This window comes from Oryx dammah, unplaced genomic scaffold (genome assembly GCF_014754425.2).
Source record: "Oryx dammah isolate SB20612 unplaced genomic scaffold, SCBI_Odam_1.1 HiC_scaffold_14, whole genome shotgun sequence".
Classification (NCBI taxonomy): Eukaryota; Metazoa; Chordata; class Mammalia; order Artiodactyla; family Bovidae; genus Oryx; species Oryx dammah.
Window position 1 is genome coordinate 10,645,616 of NW_024070198.1, and position 24,516 is coordinate 10,670,131.

The 24,516-nt window shown below is 40.5% G+C and overlaps 1 protein-coding gene across 1 annotated transcript; it reads right to left on the reverse strand.

The window, feature by feature from the left end:
• Window positions 1–22,964, reverse strand: SLC16A12 (solute carrier family 16 member 12). Its single transcript, XM_040254720.1, has 6 exons — window positions 22,319–22,964; window positions 14,236–14,339; window positions 11,084–11,227; window positions 8,910–9,489; window positions 6,465–6,724; window positions 1–2,801 (listed from the first exon to the last, which is right to left on the reverse strand). Exons 1-6 carry the CDS (start codon window positions 22,426–22,428, stop codon window positions 2,542–2,544), a joined length of 1,458 nt encoding a protein of 485 aa, XP_040110654.1. The 5' UTR covers window positions 22,429–22,964; the 3' UTR covers window positions 1–2,541.
• Window positions 22,965–24,516: the final 1,552 nt, after the last annotated feature.

Sequence of the window (24,516 nt, forward strand, 5' to 3'; positions counted from 1 at the left end):
TGACTATAAACTCATTTTATTATGCTTTTGAAATAAGAAAATATTATCATAAATATCTGATCTATTAGTGAAGTCACAATCTGAAAAAAAAAGTCAAATGGTACAGTGTATCTACAGAAGTTACATATTTCTTTTGCCTTTTTTTTACTCAATTTCAAAGTAGAACTTGCAGTGATATAAAGAAATATTTAAGATATAAAATCATCCCACCACAATTTTGTTCTTGATTCCACAAAGCACACACATCATTCTCATGAATCCCTCCATTTTAAAATAAACAGTATAGGCACATGGAACGTAACAGTAAAATTTTGTATAGGTGACAATGGTAGCCTCTAAAATCGACATTTTCTTTACTGGTTTTCTAAAAATGCTGCTCCAAAAAGAAAAATAAAATACAAATGTATGCATGTATAAAGTCAGAATATCCCAAATATTTTATACAAATTTTTAAAAGCTCTGATCTCTATGCTCATTTTTCATGAATATTTATAATACTTTAGAGAAATTACACTGCAGAACAAGATAAACATAATTTTCCTGTGACCGTCATAGGAAAAAACATGTATAAGAATACTTATAACTCTTTATATTTCAAACAATCTTTAGGTTTGAAGATTTAAGAAATGACATTTAGTATAAAGTGTTATTCCAAACACATACAACTTCATTTTAACTTTGACTGTTTACAGATATTTTCCAAACATTGCTTTTAAATGGCAAATGACAAGGAAAATGGTTTCACAACTGCATCTTCAAACTAAGTATAAAAATAACAGGAAACATTCCAATTTCTCTTTGGAAAACATCTACGAGATACTAGCTTTCTGCCATCAAATCAAGTCAGCATTTCATTCTGAAAGCACTGTATTAATATGTAATTTTTAAAATAATCCAGTTATAGGCAAAGACTCATGCTGAATATACTTAGTCAACCTGGGTGCCCCTCATGGCTGTGTTTTTTCTTTCAGTACCTGTGCCCAGGCATTTGTGAGACTTCTCTGGGGACAGTGGATTGAATAACCTTCAGGGTCAAAATATTTCCTTGAGGTTCAGACTTAATTTTTTTTTTTTTTTTGCCATGGGGCTCAGCACGAGGGATCTGAGCTCCCCAACCAGGGATCAAACCTGAGGCCCCTGAATTGGAAGCATGGAGTCTTAACCACTGCACCTCCAGGGAAGTTCCCAGATTTAAAATTTTTAATTAATTAAAATCTCCTTTCAAATGTATAACTTGCCCCTATTTACAAGTGCAGCATGATTTGGGATTCAGGATTATAGTTCAGAGGACTTAAAATGGTTAGGGACAGGCTGGGGGTCTGACCTCTCTCTTATCTCCCCATGCCTCCCCTCTTCAATCTGAATACCCGAACCATAGGGAGATAGGGTACTTGGAAATGAGAGAACTATTCTAACCCAGTGACTTAAGGTGTGTGAAAGAGTTCTATGAACTATAAAACAACACACCACTAGCCTTCTTAACTTTGTCCTTCCTCTCTCCTGGCCAAAGCTATAATTTGTGAGAAGGCTATAGTGCTGAGGTTAACTCCCAAAGCCTTCTCATTCAGCAGCAAAGGTCCACCAAGTTCCTAATGATTATCTATAAAGAGATGAAGAGCAGTGGATGCTGGAACAATAATTGACACAGGGAGAAAGGAATCTCACTTTCAGAACATCTCTAGAATAATATTTTTCAGGCAAAACTCTCACCTTGTTTTGGATAAGGATGAAGTTAAATGTCTGATCTGAAAAGAAAACTCTCACCAGAGACCTGCTGATTCAAGAATTCAATTCCTGCCCACCTGGAATGCTGCCAACATATCCCCATTCCTAACAGGGAAGTCTACAGTTAAAATAAGTGCTCTGTTTCTGAAGAAAAAAAGGGAAATGTTAGTGTTAACATTTCTGGTAAGATTTAGGAATCACCCATGTGAATTTGTGTGTTCTATCAATTTAAAGTATCATATGTGATTAGCAACAGAGGCGAGCGCCTGGCCGGAGGAAATGAGCTTTCAGTGGTGGTGGAAGGTGAGGATGCTAAACCTTCCTAGTGGAGCTTCTCATTAGGATGTGAAACAGAGTGCTTAAAGAATAGATTCTTCAAAAGGCAGTGATTAAAATGGGATGCCCCCTTTTCCAAACAGCACAAAGAAACCTACATGTCAATGCTTCTGGCTTACCTCTAACTGAAGAAGGAAGGCGGAGGGACAGAGAGTTTGAAACAAAGCTGTTCCACTGTTATCTGCTTTAGTCATTTGTTGAAATTACCCCTGTTTACAGGAAATTATATCAGTTGTGTCCTAACATTCTCCATGGTGTAATGCTCTTTGAGTTCAATTGTGAATCCCAGATGGGGAAACTCTCAGCCGGTCCAGTTTGCTTTGTTATTTGCTATTTCCCACCCCCCTACAAACATATTAATAAAACAATAAATTTCCTTAGAAGGCAATGCTTCTGCCAAAATAAAGTCCTTCAGAAACATATACAATCCGGTGTCCCACCTCTCTCAGCCCTGAAGATTCCTAGGCTCAAGGCCATTGGTCATGTGGGGCTGGAACCAAGCATTGCTAGAGCCACAGATTCCCCATCTTTCTGATCTAATTCTCTTGCTACAGAATAAGCCACCGAGCCATTGGTCCATAGCTGCATCTTGGGATCTGCTTCTTTGGCAAGGAACCGCAGCTGGGTTTTTTTCATCTTTACAACTCTAGCAAAGCCAAGCAGCAAAGAACTAAATATCATCGAGAATCCACAGAGAAGGAATGCTGCAGTGTAGCTGCCAGTAGTATCTACAAGCCATCCTGTAACAAGCAACAGCAAAATGAGATGGTGAGTTGAAAATGTGGCTATTTACTCACTCAAATCTAATAATTTGTGAGAATAACAATAGATTGTTAGCACCACCACTATCATTTTGACACAAAAAGTAGATCTAAAAGTATTTTGCAACAACTGAAAAATGCATTCTATTTTCTAGAGAAACTTCTAAAGTAGATTGTTGTTATTATGTAAAGTGTTTGGAAATACCACATTCTCTACTAAGAATAATATTATTCTTGCTGCTGCTGCTAAGTCGCTTCAGTCGTGTCCGACTGTGTGACCCCATAGACTGCAGCCCACCAGGCTCCCCCGTCCCTGGGATTCTCCAGGCAAGACCACTGGAGTGGGTTGCCATGTCCTTCTTCAGTGCATGAAAGTGAAGAGTGAAAGTGAAGTCGCTCAGTCGTGTCCGACTCTTAGCCACCCCATGGACTGCAGCCTATCAGGCTCCTCCACCCATGGGATTTTCCAGGCAAGAGTACTGGAGTGGGTTGCCATTGCCTTCTCCGAATATTATTCTTAATACACAATAAATATTAGTTATTATTAATTCCATGAAATATGGTAGCAAAGATAAAAACATCATTCAAATTACAGAGCTTAGGATTATCTCTTTCTCTAGAGTGTGAAGAGAGTATAATTGTACAGAACCCCAGTAGTAATGTTCCCAGCACCCATATACAGTCTATCTTGAGTAACAGAACACGCTCCTAGATAAAGCAGAATCCAAATTTCCTATTAGATCCAGACATTTTACCCTATCCAGTTTGAAAATCAGATCGTTGGGCCATGATAAAGTTTCAAATGCAAATTTCAGGAAGCATAATTCTGTAATCACAGCTTTTTAAAATTTATGTTGTTGCAACAAATTAACCACAATATCGACTCCCACTCTAAATTTTGAGGAGAACCAGAGTATATGATATGCAAAATATAAGTCCCAATAATCAGGGACTCAATGGGGTAAAATTAGACATTGGCAAGAAATTATTTTGTAATTAAAAAGGTTTTTAAAGTTCCTCCAAACTTCACTTATGTGCCAAGAAAATCCACCACAGAAGTATATGACTTCTGCTCTCATCTACTTCAACAATTAGCCAAAAATGGCATGCAAAAATTATTAGAAGCCCCATAAAGTTTCCTATAATCCAAAGTGAAAGTGAAGGTTGCTCAGTCATGTCCGACTCTTTGTGACCCCATGGACTATACAGTCCATGGAATTCTCCAGGCCAGAATACTGGAGTGGGTAGCCTATTCCTTCTCCAGTGGATCTTCCTGACCCAGGAATTGAACTGGGGTCTCCTGCATTGCAGGTGGATTCTTTATCAACTGAGCTATGAGGGAAGCCTGCAATCCAAACTGTTACTCTCAAATATTTTAGTTCTGTGATTTACATGTGCATTTCTTTAGCAGCAAGCAGGAGATTGAGTAAAGAACTGTCATCCTAAAAGTCATTAATTAAGAGAAGTATTACAACAGGAACTCACATACTAATCCTCTAATACCTAGTAATGAGTATACTATCTGATATGCCAAATGCTGGAGAAGACTCTTGTGAATCCCTTGGACTGCAAGGAGATCCAATCAGTCAATCCTAAAGGAAATCAGTCCTGAATATTCATTGGAAGGACTGATGCTGGAGCTGAAGCTCCAGTACTTTAGCCACCTGATGCACTGACTCAGTGGAAAAGACCCTGATGCTGGGAAAGACTGAAGACAGAAGGAGAAGGGGGTGACAGAGGACAGATGGTTGGATGGCATCACCTACGCAATGGACATGAGTTTGAGTAGGCTCCGGGAGTTGGTGATGGACAGGGAAGCCTGGCGTGCTGCAGTCCATGGGGTCTCAAAGAGTCGGACATAACTGAGTGACTGAACTGAACTGAACTGATGCCAAATGAAGGCCATGGTTTGACAAAAGGATCCAGGAATCCTCATTTATGTTCCATGACTGTTTAACAGAATCACAGTGTTCCTAAAGGTTGGTAAATACAAAAACTGGCTATGGAAGGAGGATGTGAGAACATACTGGGGCTATTTTCCAAAACTGAAGCACTAAAGAAATCATCCTATATCAGTTTAAACTGACCAGGAGTTCTTATCTATAGCCATCAAGCAGCCACAGTTTCCCCTGGTTTGACACTTTAGCAATTGCTGGGTTTGGAAATAACTTGAACTGTTGTCTATTTACAGCAGCTTCTAAAGCAGAAATCCTGCCTTCTTCAAAATATCCCCTTCTTTCCTTCTAGGCAAATGTTTACTTCATTTCTCTTTTGCCTGTCTTCAGAGACCTTCTTCACTCTCAGTTTTAATCTAGGCAGGTAATCATCTGGACCAATCATTCTCATTCTTTAGTGTACTGGAGGATCACAAGAAAACTACTTGAGAATGTAGGTTCCTGGAACTCACCCCCAAAGATCCAAATCACAGATGGAGGGTCATGGAATCTGCAGTCTAACAAGGGTCCCAGGGGATTCTGTTGCGGTGATCTCAAGACCTCATTCTGAGAGACACTGGTCTAGACTACACACCCCAAGAAGATGGAATGGGTTCTTACCTGTTTGCTGATACACCAACAGCACCAGACACAGTGCTGATGTACACAGCAATAAATATCTGTTGAATTACTTGTTTAAGGCATGCAATACATATTTCTTTAATTATGTAATACACTCAATGAATATTTGTGGAATTACTTAAACATGTTTTTAATGTCTTAGCATTTTAGAAAACATTCTAGATGCTTTATCTTGAGTCCCAAATCTATGTCCAAATCTGGCCTCCCTCTAATGCTCGGATTTCATCCTTAAATACCTTATTGGGTATTTCAGATATCTGAGTATGTCTAAATATTACATTTATTATTTTCTGGCAAAGCTACTCTCTTCCGCTTCCTTATTTCTTTCAAGTGTGCCATCATCTCCTGATATATTGGACTTGTTCCCTCCTTCATATCCCCACATGCTAAAATCAGTTGATTCCCCCCCCCCAAATTTCCTCCTTTGACCCCAGAGTTCATTCTCATTTCTGCTGCAGAAGCCACAGTTCAGGCCTTTATCAGATGGCTCCTGAACTATCAGAATGAAATTCTAACTGCTTCTCCACTAAAGTACTAGATCATCTTTCTAAAACACATTCTTTATTACTCCTTTGCACAAAAGCTGTAATACTTTAGAGACCCACATTCTCTGAAGTATATAAGGCTCCACCTCCTTTAGTGGGCACTGGAGACACTCCACTATGACACCTGTACATTAATATTTCAGCTCACCACCTACCTCATCATTCTACCTCTACTGGAATCCTGTATGCCCACCAGCCTTCCCTCTGAATGTGCCCAACTTATATTTAAGTCTGAACAGCTGTTTCATTCCGTTGCTCCCATCGTTCATGTGGAACAGAATCAAGATCCTAATTTGGGACTCTTTTTCCCCAAGTACACTAAGGCCCTCCATTAGTTGGAAGAAGATTATAGAACAAGGAAGTAGGTGAGACCATGGTATTTTGGTGGCTCGGCCATTCCTTTCTCTTTCATTCTTCCCAACCTCCACTTCTCATAGTATGTTGTGTGAGTTCACTGTTTTTACATCAAAATGACAAAGAGAAGAGGTGAATGGGGTCAGGGGTTTCCTCTGGAAACTTACCTGCGATGGGTGGGCTCACCAAGTACGGCACCGCATGCAAGAAGTACACCACGCCGAGTGCTGATGACAGAGAGGTGGTCCCCACAATTTCTGCGGTCACTACTGGGATCAAAGTCACATAGGCACCATCGAAGTAGCCAAAAGTACAAGCGAAAGGCACGAGCAGGGGAAGGCTTTGAAGCATTGGGAGGCAGAGATAGCAGAGCCCATCCAGTCCGATGGCAAAGAGGTAGCAAACATACTGGTAGTTCTTCAGACACCTGTGGATTTGAAGACCAAGAATGAGTGCAGGATACACAGCTTCTATCAAAGAGCTCTAGAATGCTGGCCATGTAGCAGTAAGCACTTTATTTATAGAGATGGCCTCCCCATGGTGTGCTTTCTACGTTGTCTTCCTATCTTTCTTTTGGTATATGCAAATGTAAGAATGTATCTTCCCAGGAAGCATTATGGTAGAAAATAACCCGTGCACTAAAATTAGAAAGATAGACGTTTGAATCCAGTTCTCCCATCTACTAACTGCCTAACTCTAACCTCAATTCCTTTAGCTATAAAATGAGATGTTATCTATCAGAGTTAATCAAGGAAATTTGTGAAATAACACATAGAGTGTCAGGAGACTAATATTTTCTACAAGTCTACCATATTAGATGCTTTCAGATATATCGTCCATTCGTCTCTAGCTCTTCATATATGTTCGATAACCCAAGGGGGTATACAAAGAGGAAGCCATGACATGAAGAAATGAAAATGATTTGCCAGCGATTATGATGGTCATGTTTTAGGACTAAGTCTTATTTCAAGATCTCCCCAGTGGTACATCCATGAATATTTTCCCTTTGTAGATCCAAACCCATCTATGATAGCAATTATCACAAAGACTCTGTATTATATCAGCATCAGCAATTTACACTTTATAAATTATGTAAGAAAAGCAATTTATGCTTTTCTGCTTGTAATCTCATTTGAGCCTCACAAAATGCTATAAAGTCCTTAGGCAAATACTGAACTGGTCCATTTTACAGATGAAGACCCGGGAAGATCTGAGAGTTGGGTGATTTTCTTTAAGTCTCAGGGATAATATGGGGCAGAGCCAGGACAAGAACTTGGGTCTTTTATATCTTAGACTAGAAAGCCCTCTTTCAGATCTGTATCAGACTGCTTCTGGTTGGGTTATTTGATTGTAAAGAAAGATACCCTTTGCTCTTCCCCACATTCCCTAGCTATTAAAAGTGTGGCTTTTATATTTAATCCTAAATATTGTATTCATGATACTGGTGAATGGCAGTTGGATCCTGATTACCTCCCAAAGACATAACAGCTAAGAAGCCACATGATGATAGCTCTCCCAGGTCATAGCTCAAGTGTGAAAAGTCTATCATTTAGGAGAATATGAATAGTTTGCTCTCTTCAATCTAGATTAGCATTAGCTGAAGAAACTACTCAGATTTCTTAAAATACTCGTTTCTAAGTCTAAAATTATAATGAAGCTATTTGCTTCTTGCACTGTCAAACATAAATATGTGGTGCTACAGATAATGTGTTATTATTGACCTGGTTCTCCTACCTAGACTGGAGTCTATTCCTCTCTCTGTTGCCAGCCAGTCTCTGGGGTGGTTCGAAAGACACTAAAACCACAGTGTCCAGTCAGAAGCTGTTTTACTGGAAGACTGACCTGACTTAGAATGGAATTAAATTTGTTACCAGAACTTGTAACTATCCTTTGCTTCTGCCATTGAGACATACCAATCATTCTAAATGGTCTAGATCAGGCGTCAGCAAACTATGGCCAAATCTGGCCCACCACTTGTTTTTTGGACTGTGAACTTAGAATGGTTTTCCCATTTTTGAATGATTGGAAAAAATCAAAGAACAATAAAATGTTGTGACATGCAAACGCTGTATGAGAAATTAAAATTTTAGTGCCCTTAAATAAAGTCTTATTGGATACCGCCACTCTCTTTCGGTCACATATTGTCTACAGCTGCTTTTGTGCTACAACAGCAGCTTTGGGTGGTTGGGATCATATGACCTACAAAGTCAATGAGACTTTATCTCTTTAATGTCTATCCCTGTATAAAAAGTTTGCCGACGCCTGACTAGAAGAACCAACAAGGGAGTTGCCTTCAGATACTGAAAACCTGTTAACATTATTTAGACCTAGGTATTCTAGAGGGTAAGGTGATGAAAGGGAAGTTAAAGTCATTCAGTCATGTCTGACTCTTTGCAACCCCATGGACTAGAATTCTCCAGGCCAGAATACTGGAGTGGGTAGCTATTCCCTTCTCCAGGGGATCCTCCCAACCCAGGGATTGAACCCAGGTCTCCCACGTTGCAGGTAGATTCTTTACCAGCTAAGCCATCAGGGAAGCCCAAGGTGATGAAGGGAAACTCAAAGCTTAAAGTTCCTTGTGGGGAACCAACGGTGGTTTCACAGATTTTTACCTTCTGTCAGTTAGCCATCCGAACGTGATATTGCCAATAATGTCAATCACCCCAAGAATAGACATAAGAAAAGCAGCTTGCTGATGAGTCACTCCGACACTCAACGCATAAGGCACGAAGTACACAAACAGAGGACTACAGCCATAAGCCATAAACAGAACAGAGATGGCCAACACGACAAAGTCTGACATCAGTAAAAAACTGTATTCCTGCTGCAAAGAGCCACAGAGGCAGGTCTGCACCCATTCTTTAGTCCAAGTCGAACAGGGAGATGCCCGCTTAAAGTCTTGTGTCCGAGTTCTGCAGACATGGTTCTGCTCTGGAGTGGTTTGGTCCTCTTTAAGAGTGATTGGCCGCATCAAGGCACCGCAGACACAGAGATTCAAAACAAAGCCCCCAAGGATGAGTAATGCTCCTCTCCAGGAAAACTGTTCAATAAGGAGCTGAACCACAGGAGCCAGGATGAAGATGCCAATGCCACTTCCTGACATGGAGATTCCATAAGCAAGGGCTTTCCGTCTGCTGAAATACTTGCCAACCATGGCAATAGCTGGAGAGTAACAAAGTGCAAATCCAAGACCTGGTGATAAAGAGAAGTCTATGAGTGCTAATGGCATGCCATGAATAGCCACTGAAAGAACATCTCTCAGAATCATGCTATTGGGATTTAAGAGAATCTAAACCTCAAGTAAATCCCTTTAAAATTGCTTTCTACATCAAGCTGAAAATGAGTCTCCCCTCACCAGCCATCCACAATTTGAAAAGTATAGCATCTGTATGACTTTCTTCTTGGGAAGAAAAGCTTTAAGGGACTATGACTTAAGCAAAATAAAATGAAGACTTTAAAAACTATTATACAAGTTAAATTTGAATTAACTAGAAAATCAGGATAAGACTGACCTGAGAAAAGTATTCTCACCACAACAATTCTTTTTTAAATAAATTAAAGTTAATTTTAGTAAATTAAATGATCTTTGGGTAATTTAAGTATTGTTAAATTATTGATAAGACTTACATTATTGATAATACTTAAATTATCCAGAGAATTACTTCAACTCTTCACTGCACATGGAGACACAACCCTGATTATCTGGACCATTTTGGAATTTGTGTTTAAATAGCATATGTGATCCTGTGAAAGTTCCAGAGTAATTTTAAATATTAAGAAACGTGCTGATTTTATCCATGAACATAGCATGTACATATAGCAACCTGAAAATATCCCCAGCAGAAAGTCTCTTCAAGATTTTCCAGTTCTATTTTTTTTTTAAGTCAAGAAAATCAGAAAGGCTTTAAACCTGGAATTTAAACATCAAGGAAGGAAAAGGAGAACTGCCTGCACCTCCTATTTCCATCTTTGGGGCAGGGTGAGCAATGATCCCAGTTTGCTTGGACTGAGGGGTTTCCCACATGTGAGGCTTTCAGCACCAGGCCCAGGACAGTTTCTGGTAAACTGGGAGGATGGGACACCCTAGTGGTCAGGCCCTTTGGGTGACAGGGGACAGACACCTTTTTAGCTGACAGAGCTAGATTTATAACCTCACTATGAGATTATGTCTTTTATTGGCCAGGTCATGCTAGTCCCTCCAACCAACCTTGATTCCTCTGCAGTCCCTGTAAGTGTTATCTATGGAATGCACATCGGTTGCTTTTCTTTCTATGGACTTCATTCTCTAAAGTATATTTCCATAACATTGAAAGAGAATGTGTGATGTAAGAATATTCACAAGAGGCTTTTTTTTTTTTTTTTTTAGCTGTAAGCCCCCACTTATTGGACAATGATACTCACTAAAAAGTAAGGGCAACTCTGGTCAACCACAAATAGTATTTCTATGTCTTGGCAAAGATGTTGGGAGAATGATCATTGCTAAAAATTTATGTTGCCCTGGCTAATGTTGCTCTGCTTCTGAGTGAAGGATCTCAGCCATACATGGCTGCCCAAAGAAGGTCAGCAGTTACTATTGTCACATGGCTGAATTAAAGTGCTGACACAGTCTCATTACATATGACAGTCCATTAAATTTCTAGCCCTTGTGTTTAATCGTTTGGTAGGCAGACGTTCAGCTCAATTATGCATCCAACAATAGGATATTTTATGAATTACCGCTCTGTGGGAAGGCTTAACAACCCCTGGAGAGAGTGGGATGAGAAAGGGTGGTACAAAGTGCCCTTACCTGTAAGAACTCCCAGAGTGAGGTAGAGATGCTTCAGACTGGTGGCAAATGAGCCCAGGATGAGACCAGTAGATGCAAGCAAGCCACCCAGCATGATTCCCACTTGACAGGAAAAATGGTTACTGACAACACTCCCAAGTGGAGCTTCAAAAACAATAATAAATAGGTTCAACATAGAGGCCTTGAGGGCGCTGTGTACAGGCTGTGGTGCTGTATCAGTGGCGCAGATAGCCGCCCATCCTCAGATCCTCGAGCCCACCCAACTCATCCTATGGAGTTAGAAACCGAGGGGAGAGGAGATGACCTGCCCACGGTCCCACAGAGAGCAAGTGGCAAGGCTAGAATCAGGAGCAGGTCTCCTGACTAGCATTTGACTGCTCATTCCATTTCTCCATTCTAGAATGGTCATAATCCCAGGAGAATGGGCTGCTTTTCAAACAGCAAGTCAGCTCCTTGAAACAAAGGCCTTGGATAGAATTTAAACACACTGCATCTAACGTGACCCTGGTTTAGCTCAACGATTGCACAGTGATATGCCTTGTATGTTTCACATAATATGGATCATACACAATTAACAACAATCATGACAGGTAAATGGTGGAGAAGAAGGTGGGCAATGCTGCATGGCCAGCAGTGTTATGTAAGAAAAGGCCAGGGAGAGAGATCATAGACACACTTTACAATCTGGCACTGCTTCTGGGCTTTTGGAAACCCTGTGGGTGAGAAATGAAAGCCCAGAAAATCTGGGAAATGCGATGATAACATTTCAGTTAGCCTGTGGTTTAACAGTGCGTCAGAATTATGCCAACTTCCAGGTTTATAGGATAATAATTCAAGCTGGAAGAGGCCAAAAAGAAACTAAAGTTCAGGGGAATATGACATACCCAAGATCACCAAAAAATATTCAGCTCAGGGAACCTGACACCAAGTACAGTGTTATTTCACCCTATTATTCTGGCTTCTTGGGTCTTTCAGGCAGAGGAGATGAGTGGAGAAAGCATATGAATTTCTTTCTAAAGAACAATTCATGCTGACACCAGTATTCACGGTAACAAGATCAGAAGAGCCAATTCTCTGGGTATCTGTGAAGTATAATTTTTATAGAGATCATGTTAAAATTGGGGCTTGATTCAAATGTACATGATAGAATCAGTCATCAACCTAATATTCCATCTAGTTAGAACAGTAGCTGGATGCATATATAACCTCTAGATAATAGGAATGAGCAAATCTCCTAAAAATACATTTAATTCTCCAGGCTGATGCTGAGATGGCTGTTGGAAAGTGACAAGATGTATACCAAACTCAATGAAAAATGTTCGCTTCTCTGCCCATCATAGTGCAGATATGGCTCCAAGGTATGTCCCAGATGTGATTCTGCAGCCTCTTGTCCATACTCCAAACTCAACTAATGTTACCAGATGAGCAAACAGGCACACAGTAATTGGGTACAAGAGGACTCAAGGCCTTGGATAGAATTTAATGTGACCCTGCTTTAGCTCAACGGTTCACATGGTCATTGTGACCATTGTGGTCACTGAAGGCCATTTATTCCTCTTTGAGGGATTATAAGGCCATTTATTCCTCTTTGAGGGATTATAAATATTCTCCGAAAGATAACAGTGGGAGAAATGAGTCACCTGCGTCCTTCATGAAAGATAAACATGGCAGTTCTCACTGCCACGAGCACAGGCGTGCTCACACAAAGACAATGACTACTCATCTGACCCTGAAAATCAAGTGATCATCTTAACGTTTTAAATTAAAAAGATAGGCTCGTATGATTTTTTGATCCCTTCTGACCTTCCAGTGTTATCAGTAGCATCAACTTAGTGGTCTTGTGAAACCTAGAACTGCATTCAAATTCCTTTTAACCAAGGAACCTCATCAGAACAAATCAACCTGCTCCTGATTATGTACATTTTTCTAAAAATAAATATGAATCAGTACCTAGAATGGAATAGTGATGTTATTTATGTGTTATTGGAGAAGGCAATGGCGCCCTTCTCCAGTACTCTTGCCTGGAAGATCCCATGGATGGAGGAGCCTGGTAGGCTGCAGTCCATGGGGTCGCTGGGAGTCAGAGACGACTGAGCGACTTCACTTTGACTTTTCACTTTCATGCATTGGAGAAGGAAATGGTGGCCCACTCCAGTATTCTTGCCTGGAGAATCCCAGGGACGGGGGAGCCTGGTGGGCTGCCGTCTATGGGGTCACACAGAGTCGGACACGACTGAAGCGACTTAGTAGTAGTAGTAAACCATATAGCATTTTCTTCTGCCACCAAGATATGGCCTGAAGAGATAACAGTTTTTTAAAAATATTCAGGAGTCAATAAATGAAAGGATTTAATGTGTCAAGCCTGCAAATAGATCATTTCAATTGGACCCAATCTCTTAAAATTTCTATGACACTCATTTAATAACTTTGGTTGGAAATTTTTAAAAAGAAAAATCTCAAGGTTAGTTTCTCTTTACTGTACAGATGGAAGAGACTCCATGATTCTTGAGACCACTCTACACATTATGTTTAGCACCTTTGTGGTTCTGGAAGGATATTATAGCCATCATGAACATGCTTATCTTATGATTGCAACATTCTATTTTTCCACAATACTTGTCGAAGAATGAAGACGTATGCATGAAAAATGAATCAATGAGCCAAATTTTGAACTCTCTGGGAAGGAACGAGAGTGAAAACAAAACTTGAGGCATGATGCACATATTACTGGCACGTATTTAAGGAGACTGCATGGAAATAGCTCACGGTGCCTTCTGATGGCTGTTTACATGACTGGAAAATAAGAAGACAGCAAGACACAGTGTACAATGTATAGTTAGCTGCATCCAAAATCAGGACAAGTCCTGTGATGCCTGGCTCCCTCGTTTTATATGGAAGAACCAAATGGTAAGTATCCAACTGACTGTAGTCACTACCTGGTCCATCCAACATCAATCGAGAACATTAATTCCAACAGCATGTCTGATTGAGTTTGGTTAAAGGTAGGATCATATTTTTCTCTTTACATGGTTTTAGTCAATTTTTACCATAGCCCTTCTACTCAGAAAAACAGGTCATCAAAGACAGTGGAAGGTTACTGTCATGTACAGTTCAAAGGGAGCCAGGAATTGTCTGTCTCTGGAGATACTTACCACAGAGCATAGTCACACAGTCTACAATGGAATGGATCCAGGCTGTCTGTGCATAATCCTGAGAGAAGTATGTCTGGAACTCCACAAAAAAAATTGAAATACATCTGAAAAAAAGTGCAAGTATTTTATACAAAAAAAAAAAAAACAAACAATGAATATAGATTTGACGTAGAGCTTCAAGTTTTGGTTCAATCAGCTGTTCCAGTCTCTAAGGGTTTTAATTGATTTTGATTGATTTTCAATGATACATTGCTGGTCCATAGTAAGTGGGAAATCAGAAGCTAACCATTGGACATTCTAAGGGATAAGAACAAGTGTTCATTCACTACAGGGGCTGTGAAGCCAAGTAGATGTGAAGATCACTGCTGTAGGAAAAGTCTTATAGAAAAGATGGCAGGTCAAACACATGGGTTCTTACTCAGCTTAGTGTTTCACTAACATCTGTAGCTTCTAAGAGATGGTTGTTCACGTTACGATTTGACAATAAACTGTTATACATCACCCACCAATTTCGCTTCTAGGTTTTAACCAAAGTTAATAAACAGATGATGGTGATAATAATAATAGAAAACAATAATACAAAAAAGATACACATATATTGTGGATAACTATTTATAATAGCCAAATGTTGTCACCAACCTATTTGTCCACCAGTAGGGACTGGTTTAAAATTAAAAGACACTGAAATGATAAGGGACTGAAATTAAAAGATGCTTGCTCCTTGGAAGAAAAGCTATGACAAACCTAAATAGCGGATTAAAAAGCAGACATTACTTTGCCAACAAAGGTCCGTCTAGTCAAGTCTATGGTTTTCCCAGTAGTCATGTATGGATGTGAGAGCTGGACCATAAAGAAGGCTGAGTGCCGAAGGATTGATGCTTTTGAACTGTGGTGTTGGAGAAGACTCTTGAGAATCCCTTGGACTGCAAGGAGATCCAGCCAGTCCATCCTAAAGGAAATCAGTCCTGAATATTCATTGGAAAGACTGATGCTGGAGCTGAAGCTCCAATACTTTAGCCACCTGATGCGAAGAACTGACTCATTAGAAAAGACCCTGATGCTGGAAAATATTGAAGGCAAGAGGAGCAGGGGACGACAGAGGACGAGATGGTGGATGGCATCACCAATTCGATGGACATGAGTTTGAGCAAGCTCTGGGAGTTGGTGATGGACAGGGAAGCCTGGCATGCTGCAGTCCATGGGGTTGCAAAGAGTCAGACATGACTGAGCGACTGAACTGAACTGAGGGACTGCTTAAGTAACTTATAGCATATCAATAAAATGAAATATTTATTAGGTATTTGATTTACTGACTTGGAAATAAATTCACAATATAATGTTAAGAAATAAAGTAAGTTACAAAATAGTTCACGTAGAAAGGGCTTATTATTATAAAAACACAGTTTATGTAAACAAAAAAAGCCTCAAAGCATATAAACCAAAATGTATCCAGCCATTACATGTGCATGGTGATATTGTAAATGTTTTTTATTTTGTTCTGCACTTTGAATTATTTGACAGTGAATATTTCTTATACAGAAACTTATGTGTGTGTGCATATACGTATATATGACAGTATATATACAGAGACAGAAACAAACAGAATTTTTTATGTTGAAAAATAGAGAATTACTTGGGAAAAACAAGACATAAATGAGTCAGAAGCAACAGTTTGTACCATTGTGCAACTCAGAAGGAACCTCACGCAGATTAGCAGGGTGTCCTAATGCAGGCCAGGAAGCTTTTAGAGCTCCATGATAGCGGGGAAAGAAATCAGGCCTTGCAGCTGGGGATGAGATAGAAGGGTATCTGTCTCCTGGGACAGACCTTACATTCCAGCTTGTTATGCTTCAACAGCCCCTAGTAACCTGTTATTTATTCTCCCTGACTCTCCAGTTGCTGCTGGAAGTGAAAGTGAGTAGATGGGAAAGTTAAAGAAGAGGGAAGAGAATGAGGAAGCATGAGGACAGCGGTGTTAGGCAGGTCTGGCTTTACAGCTTACAACCTATACAATTGCACAGAATCTGATACTTAGAGGCATAAAACTTGGTTTAACTCAGCTGTCACTGTCTTAAAATTCCTTATAATTTTATCTTTGAAGTTGCGTTTTGTAAGTGAAGTTCACTGGGACAATGAAGCATGCGTGTGAGCAGAGAAGAGCCACAGATTCTTCAGTCTGCAGTTCTTAGAGATGCTCCAGGTCACAAAACTCCAGCAGACTCTTGTGTGGGAGTCCAGTAAAGCTCAGACTGAGTACAAGGTAAGTGGGTTATACCTACAACTGAGTGATCATGGACACAGGGGAGGAAGAGAGACCAGGCTTTACTTTCAAATCAACACTTGCTTCAAATGCAGAAGGCAGTGATACTGTAAGAAACACAAAGGTACAAGGATTCCTATCAAATCCTTTGTTACTCATGTTGCTTCTCGGTATTATTTGATCCCGTATGCTGAAAATGATGACACAGAAGGAAAGAAAAAGATAAGGCTACTGGTAATATTAAGATAATCAGTAGATCTGTGCTAGTTTCCATTTTTCTTTACTCAGAACAACACTAAAGAGAAAACTAAAAACATCATGAAAAATCAAGATAGACTACTAAAAAAGGAAAAGCTTCCTATTTTAGTACATTTTTGTGCCCATAAGTCTGTGCTCAGTCGCTAAGTCTTGTCTGACTCTTTGCAATCCCATGGACTGAAACTCACCAGGCTCCTCGTCCAAGAGATTTCCCAGGCAAGAATACTGGAGTGGGTTGCCACTTCCTACTCCAGGGGATTTTCTCAACCCAGGGATCAAACCCAAGTCTCTTGCATTGGCAGATGGATCGTTTACCACTGAGCCACCTGGGAAGCCTTTTAGTATATTTACCAGCCCTTTCTTTCCTGCCTTTTGGACAAGAGGCCTTGCATTTTCCTCTTGTACTGGGTCCTGCAATTATGCTGCCAGTCCTGGCGATAGGAAAGAGAAAAGGGATGGGATAGGATGCTAAATTCTAAGTCCCAAAGGTGCTGGGGTGGAGTTTGATGTGCAGAAGATAGATTAGGATCAGCACTTGTGGAAGTGTCTTCTCTCCACTAAATAGTTTTGGGAAATTTAAAATCTGTGGGGCTATGTTTGTCTGTTGTGACTTTTTTTTATCTTGTTCTATTGTCATTTTGTTTTCTGTTTGATGCTTTTTTTCCCAACTGATAATGATTAGTCATATCAAACTGTAGGCATGCAAAATTCAAAAGTAACCCTTGAGATTCTTGTCTAAACATGTGAGTAGGCTTGTCAGCAGTAAAATTTAATAACTACATACACAGGCTTCTGAATGACTGTGACTTTTATGAAATATGGGAGGGATTATTGTTGTCCTTCCCTTTGTTCTACAAATGGAAAGGACCATGGAACTTTATAGATGGTAAAGTTTTATGATTTATGCCTTCTAAACACAGGCAGTGAAATCTAGGCATCCTACCCACTAGAGCACCAGGGAATTCTCTCTATAACTATTTTTTCAATGAGGAAGAGTAACAGACAAGAAGAAAGGTACTTAGGCTCAGATTTGTCCAGAAGGTGAGAATCATGGGCATGCCTACTGGCTTTGACAGGCTTTCCCCAAGTTTTGGTGCCAGAGGTGTTTGCCTCTTAAGAATTGAGAGGCCACCAAGAGGGGTGATGCACAATGATGAAAGCACATATTACAGAAATACAAAATAAGCCTAAAGCTCAATGGATATTCAGTTGAGGAATTAATCTAATTTTGGTCCTTTGGGAGTGGTGACTAGAGAATCAGGAAGTCTCCATGAAAGGGGCTTCCCTGGTGGCTCAAAGGTAAAGAATCCGCCTGCCAAAGCAGAAGACTCAGGAGATGCAGATTCAGCCCCTGGGTGGGGAAGATCCCCTGGAGGAGGAAATGGCAACCCACTCCAGTATTCTTGCCCATGGACAGAGGAGCCTGGAAGGCTATTAGTCCATGACTTCAGAGTCAGACACAACTGAGCGCACACACAAGCAAACACTGGCATGACCTGAAAGAAAACAAATTTTATTGGCAGTACATGTGCTTCTCACCCCAAATTATTTTTGTTGTCCCTTGGAATATTAGGGCATCTGACAGATGTCAGCAGAACTGGTTTCTGATCTCTGATTCCCATGCTGAATAACTGAGAGTTGTGATAAAGCTTCTAAATCTCTCAGGGTCTTGATTTCCTCATCTATAAATTAAGCATTTGGAGAAGCAAGACTGTATCAGTCAGATTGGATTAGATTGTGCTGCAATAGCGAACAACCCCGAACAGCCTCCAGGGGTTAATAGGTTTTATTCATGATATCATCCAAGTGGTGTTTGCTATGTCATTCTCAAAGATACTTCCTCTCAAGGGGTCAACATACTTGCTGCCTCTATCTTGTCACTGTGCTGTAAAATTATTCTCTGGCTCCTGGAGAACTGGAAGCTGACAACATCTGATATTTGGTAAAGACTTATTTTTCCCGGTTGATGAAGTTATCCACTAAGTCAGCACAGTGAGTAATCCACTGGGCAACGCAGCCCAGTGGTTAAAAGTACTGTCACTTACTCACCATGTGACTTTGGACACATTATTCAACCTCTGTGTGTTATTACCAGGATTAAATTATTTAATCAATGAAAATTGTTTGGAATAATGCCAACAAACACAGAGTAAGTGCTCAGGTAATATGAGAAATTATTTACAAGAATTGAGCCTTTAAACAAACATTGCTTTTCAAGTATCAACTCCAATTCAATTCTTCAAGTTGAATGTCATGTAATTCCACAATGAAATGAATTTATTAACATAGATAATGTGTTTGGTAATAAGACATCTTGAAGCAAAAACAGGTAATCAATGCATATTAACAAGCACAGGGAGCAAATAACAGGAATGACTGCTTTAACAACCTGCACAGCTTTAAGCTTTTTATAAATTTCATGTGTAAGAAAGCATTACCAGTTACAAGGCAAGAGTGAAATATGATTTTTAAATGGTAGATTATAATGGTAGCATTATTTGTAAAGCAAAAGCCAGGAGACAATATAAATGTCCATCAATAAAAACATTTTAAATACATTATGGACTCATCTATATGAAACCTTAAGTACCTATTTTTCAGTGAGGTAACCCTTGTGCATCGTTGATGGGACTGTAAATTGGTACAGCCACCATAGGAAACAGTATGGGATCCAACAATCCCATTGCTGGGAATAGATCCAAAGAAAATTAGAGCCCTAACAAGAAAAGGTATCTGCGTCCCCATGCTCAGAGCAGCGTGATTTATAACCGCCAAGACACGCATGGATAAATGGATAAAGAGGGTGTGGTGTATATATACAATGGAATATTATTCAGCCAGGAAAAAACACATGGAAATCCTACCACTTTGCAACAATATGAAAGGGCTTTGAAGGTATCCTGCTGCTAAGTTACTTCAGTCATGTCTGACTCTGTGCGACACCATAGACGGCAACCCACCAGGCTCCCCTGTCCCTGGGATTCTCCAGGCAAGAACACTGGAGAGGGTTGCCACTTCCCTCTCCCATGCAGGAAAATGAAAAGTGAAAGTGAAGTCGCTCAGTCGTGTCCAACTCTGTGCGACCCCATGGACTGCAGCCTACCAGGCTCCTCCGTCCATGGGATTTTCCAGGCAAGAGTACTGGAGTAGGGGGCCATTGCCTTCTCCAAGGTATTCTGCTAAGTGAAATAAATTAAACAGAGAAAGACAAATACTGTATGATCTTATTCATATATGGAATCTAAAACAATAACCAGACTCATATAACAAGAGATTAGACTTGTGGTTGCCAGAGACAGAGGGTGGGGGAAAGAGGACTGGTGGAGGGTGGTCAAAAATACTAACTTCCAGTTATGAGATAAATAAGCAGTAGGGATGTCATGTACAATATGATGACTACAGCTGACACTATGGTATGATATACAGGAAAGATGTTAAAAGAATACATTCTAAGTGTTCTCTTCAGGAGGAGAAATTTTTTTTCCTCTTTTCTTCTTTCTTTCCTTTTCAGTGCAGTTATATGAAAAGATGGATGTTAGCTGAGCCCATAATATATGTAAATCAAATCATCATGCTTATAAACTATTATATATAAAATAGATAAATAAGGTCCCACTGTATAGCACAGGGAACTACATTCAATATCTTGTAATAAACCATAATGGAAAAGAATAGGCTTCCCTTGTGGCTCAGTTGGTAAAGAGTCTGCCTGCGATGCAGGTTTGATCCCTGGGTGGGGAAGATCCCCTGGAGAAGGAAATGGCAACCCACTTTAGTATTCTTGCCAGGAGAATTCCATCGAATTCTGGCAGGCTACAGTCCATGGGGGTGACAAAATCCAACACAAGTGAGTGACTAACACTTTCACTTTGCTATACCAGAAACTAACACAACACTGTAAATCAAACATACTTCAGTAAAAACTCATCAATATGTATGCCTTGAACTTATATAGTGACTAAAGTTGATTATGTCTTAATACAACTTGAAGAAAGTGGAAAAAAGAATTAACTGCCCAATAGGCACTGATCCTCTGAACTGACAAACCCTGTGTAGGCTGTTCTCCTTGCCTCTGTCTTCAGTTCTCTTGGCTGCTTCCTGGTGCCTCATACTTTTCTCCTCCAAGCTTATTCTGCTCAAGGACCCTACTCTCAGCCTCTCCCAGGAAGCTCTAAAGACAAGTCTTTGCTGCCAGCCACAAGCCTCTTTTTTAATTTCCAGCCGCCCTTCTTATAAAGCACCAAGCTCACTTCCAGAACTTTCCTCTCATCAAATTATATATAAAATAAATAAGCTATTGATGAAATGCTTAAATGAATGATGAAAGCGTCCGCATGGAAGAACCAAGATGAAAGATTCCTTTTAACTCTATGACCTCCTCACTCCCAGAACACAGGATCCATGAAATAGATGGGAGAAAAATCAGACTCAACCATCACATAATTTTAAATAAATCTACAGTTTATGATGACACATAACAAAACCTTATTGTAGCAAAAACAAACACTGCTTCTTTCCTGCATTATCTGTTTTTGTCATGGGGACCACACCGATGCTTTTATGGATGATACCATCAAATAAAGTTATGTAGAGCAGCCGAGGGGAGAAGGCAATGGCACCCCACTCCAGTACTCCTGCCTGGAAAATCCCATGGACGGAGGAGCCTTGTGGGCTGCAGTCCATGGGGTCGCTAAGAGTCGGGCACGACTGAGCGACTTCACTTTCAGTTTGCACTTTCATGCATTGGAGAAGGAAAGGGCAACCCACTCCAGTGTTCTTGCCTGGAGAATCCCAGGGACAGTGGGCCCCCGTCTATGGGGTCGCACGGAGTTGGACACAACTGAAGCAACTTAGCAGCAGCAGAGCAGCCGAGGGAGAGTTGCCAGAGAAGAGAGTTCAGTCTGAACAAAGGCACCTCTAGAGGAAGCAGCTGGCACATGCAGATTTCAAGTGTGTATTTATTCCAAATGTAAATGAGATGAAGGCATCTCAGTGTATGGCTATTTAACGCAAGTATATTCAACACTACATGTCCTTGAGTAAAAGAAAAAGAGGACCCACGACCCAAAGAGATGAGAGAATCCCTGCATTTGTGCTGTTTCTCTCCTTCAGCCTAGAGTTCAGCCTCCACGACCACAGCCAAGTGCAAAATGAAGCAAAAGAATTTCAATTTTAGGCTTTAAGCTTCCCATGGCTCGGCATCCTGGTGAGCCGAGAGGTTCTCGTGGCTATTTTGAGCTTATACATTTGTCCTTTGTGGGATGAACTGCTTATGAAAATAAATGTCTGGCAATAGCCATGATATTTACTCAAAAATGTTGTAAAACTCTAGGTTTATAGGTCAGATATTAAAAAAGAGATCACTATCCAGGACTTTTAAGTGTCAGAAAATGACATTCCTTGCCAAGAAGAAGATATCTGAGCAGTCAAAGAAAACACACACACACGTCACACACATATACACATTTATTTTCACAATGACAGGTTCACAGACAGAATGAAGCCGAGTTAGGAAAAAAGACAAGCCAGATCACAATAATAAATCAAGAAGAAAGTCCCACCTACCTGGTTACTGCCCGGGTGCAGATGGTAACAAGGAAACAGCCAGCCACGATCATCCAGCCCCAGCCTCCATCAGGAGGGGAGGTAGACCGAGCTCTATTTACTTTTGCCATACTTTCAATTCCTTTTTCTTCTTTTCCAAGTTACTCCAACAGCCCAGTTATGATCTTGGAAGGGTTTGCCGTCCAGTGACTTCCTGTTGGCATTCAAGATTGGCATAGAGTACTACCTGGCACATGGGTTATTGGCCATCTAAAATAAAACATCAGCACATATTTGTATTTCATTGCCATATCCAAAGACAGTTCTTCACTTGCTGAAAATGATTATTACCTTTCTCTTAAATATGAGTATTTGTGACTATGCAAACTGGACTGCAGCAAAGACCATTAGTTGTTCTTGGAACCCATCCCTCATCTTTTTTTTAATAACAGATCCTCTCAACTTTCAAGTCAAATCTAGGATGGCTGTTTAAATTATTTTCCATACCTTGAAGGTAGATGTGGCAACATGGATTAGTTAGACTAAAGGGATCTGAGCAAAGTAATACATGCCACTTCTGGTTCCTCAGCTCAAAGGCAAAGGATGTCTCAAGACACGCACCATCTCCTTTCCCACAGACTGGAACATGGATGAGGAGATGAGACAGCTCCAACCATACATGCCTGAACATTGGCCTGGGGGCTGGCAGAGCTACGGGACAGGATGAGCCTGGGTTCTGAAACGACTCTGTGGGGAAGAGGTGCCTCTCCAGGTCTGGGTTTCACCTACCCACTATCATGCCAAAGGTCAATATGCTTCAGCTGTATTTGTGCTGTGCTGTGCTAAGTGGCTTCGGCTGCGTTGACTCTCTGCTACCCTATGGACTGTAGTCCGCCAGGTTCCTCTGCCCATGGGATTCTCCAGGTGAGAATACTGAGTGGGTACCATGCCAGCTCTCTATGCTGGAGTCTTTCAACAGCTTAGGCTATGTCTTAATTATTATACTGAATGATTCTGACAGTAACTGCTTTGGCATTTCTGACCAAGAACGCTCTAATTCTTAGATGGAAAAAACTGAAACGAGAATGAAAAATAATGAAACAGAACAGAAAGCCCAGAAACTAGTACATAATAATTCAATAAAACTAAATAAGGTAGCAAAGAGGGATGGATGAAAAAAAAAAGATTATTTGCTACATCCTGTTATAACTCTCCATTTAATTTTTGACTTTCTAGATATATCAGAATTACATGGGGAAAAAAAGTAATTTAAAATCTAGGTGAAAATACAGGCAAACATTTATCTGATCTCTAGATGGGAAAAGGACTCCCTGAGATGTAAAGTGATATCAACAAATTAAGGGAAACTTTTGTTGATTTGTCTAAATCTAAATTTAACATTTATATACATCAACTCCGGGAGTTGGTGATGGACAAGGAGGCCTGGCGTGCTTCAATTCATGGGGTCGCAAAGAGTTGGACACGACTGAGTGAATGAACTGAACTGAACTGAACTGAACTGAATACATCAAAACATGTAATCAGTTCAGTTCAGTTCAGTCACTCAGTCGTGTCCGACTCTTTGCGACCCCATGAATCGCAGCACGCCAGGCCTCCCTATCCATCACCATCTCCCAGAGTTCATTCAGACTCACGTCCATCGAGTCCATGATGCCATCCAGCCATCTCATCCTCTGTCGTCCCCTTCTCCTCCTGCCCCCAATCCCTCCCAGCATCAGAGTCTTTTCCAATGAGTCAACTCTTCGCATGAGGTGGCCAAAGTACTGGAGTTTCAGCTTTAGCATCGTTCCTTCCAAAGAAATCCCAGGGCTGATCTCCTTCAGAATGGACTGGTTGGATCTCCTTGCAGTCCAAGGGACTCTCAAGAGTCTTCTCCAACCCCATAGTTCAAAAGCATCAATTCTTCGGCACTCAGCCTTCTTCACAGTCCAACTCTCACATAAATACAACCAAAAGGTAAACCATAGACTTGAGTTGGGGAGGATATTAGCAATGCATGATTCAGTATCTGCAATGTTAATTCATTAATTCAACTACTGACACTTATGGAGAATCTAATATACGTTAGGCATTATTCTGGACACCAAGGATTCGATGGTGAGCAAGACACAAACACATCTCCTTTGGGAGATTCTAAGGCACCCCTATGGTCTCACCTCCTGCTGCTCTGTTCTTTGTGTAATCCTTTTCCTTGCATT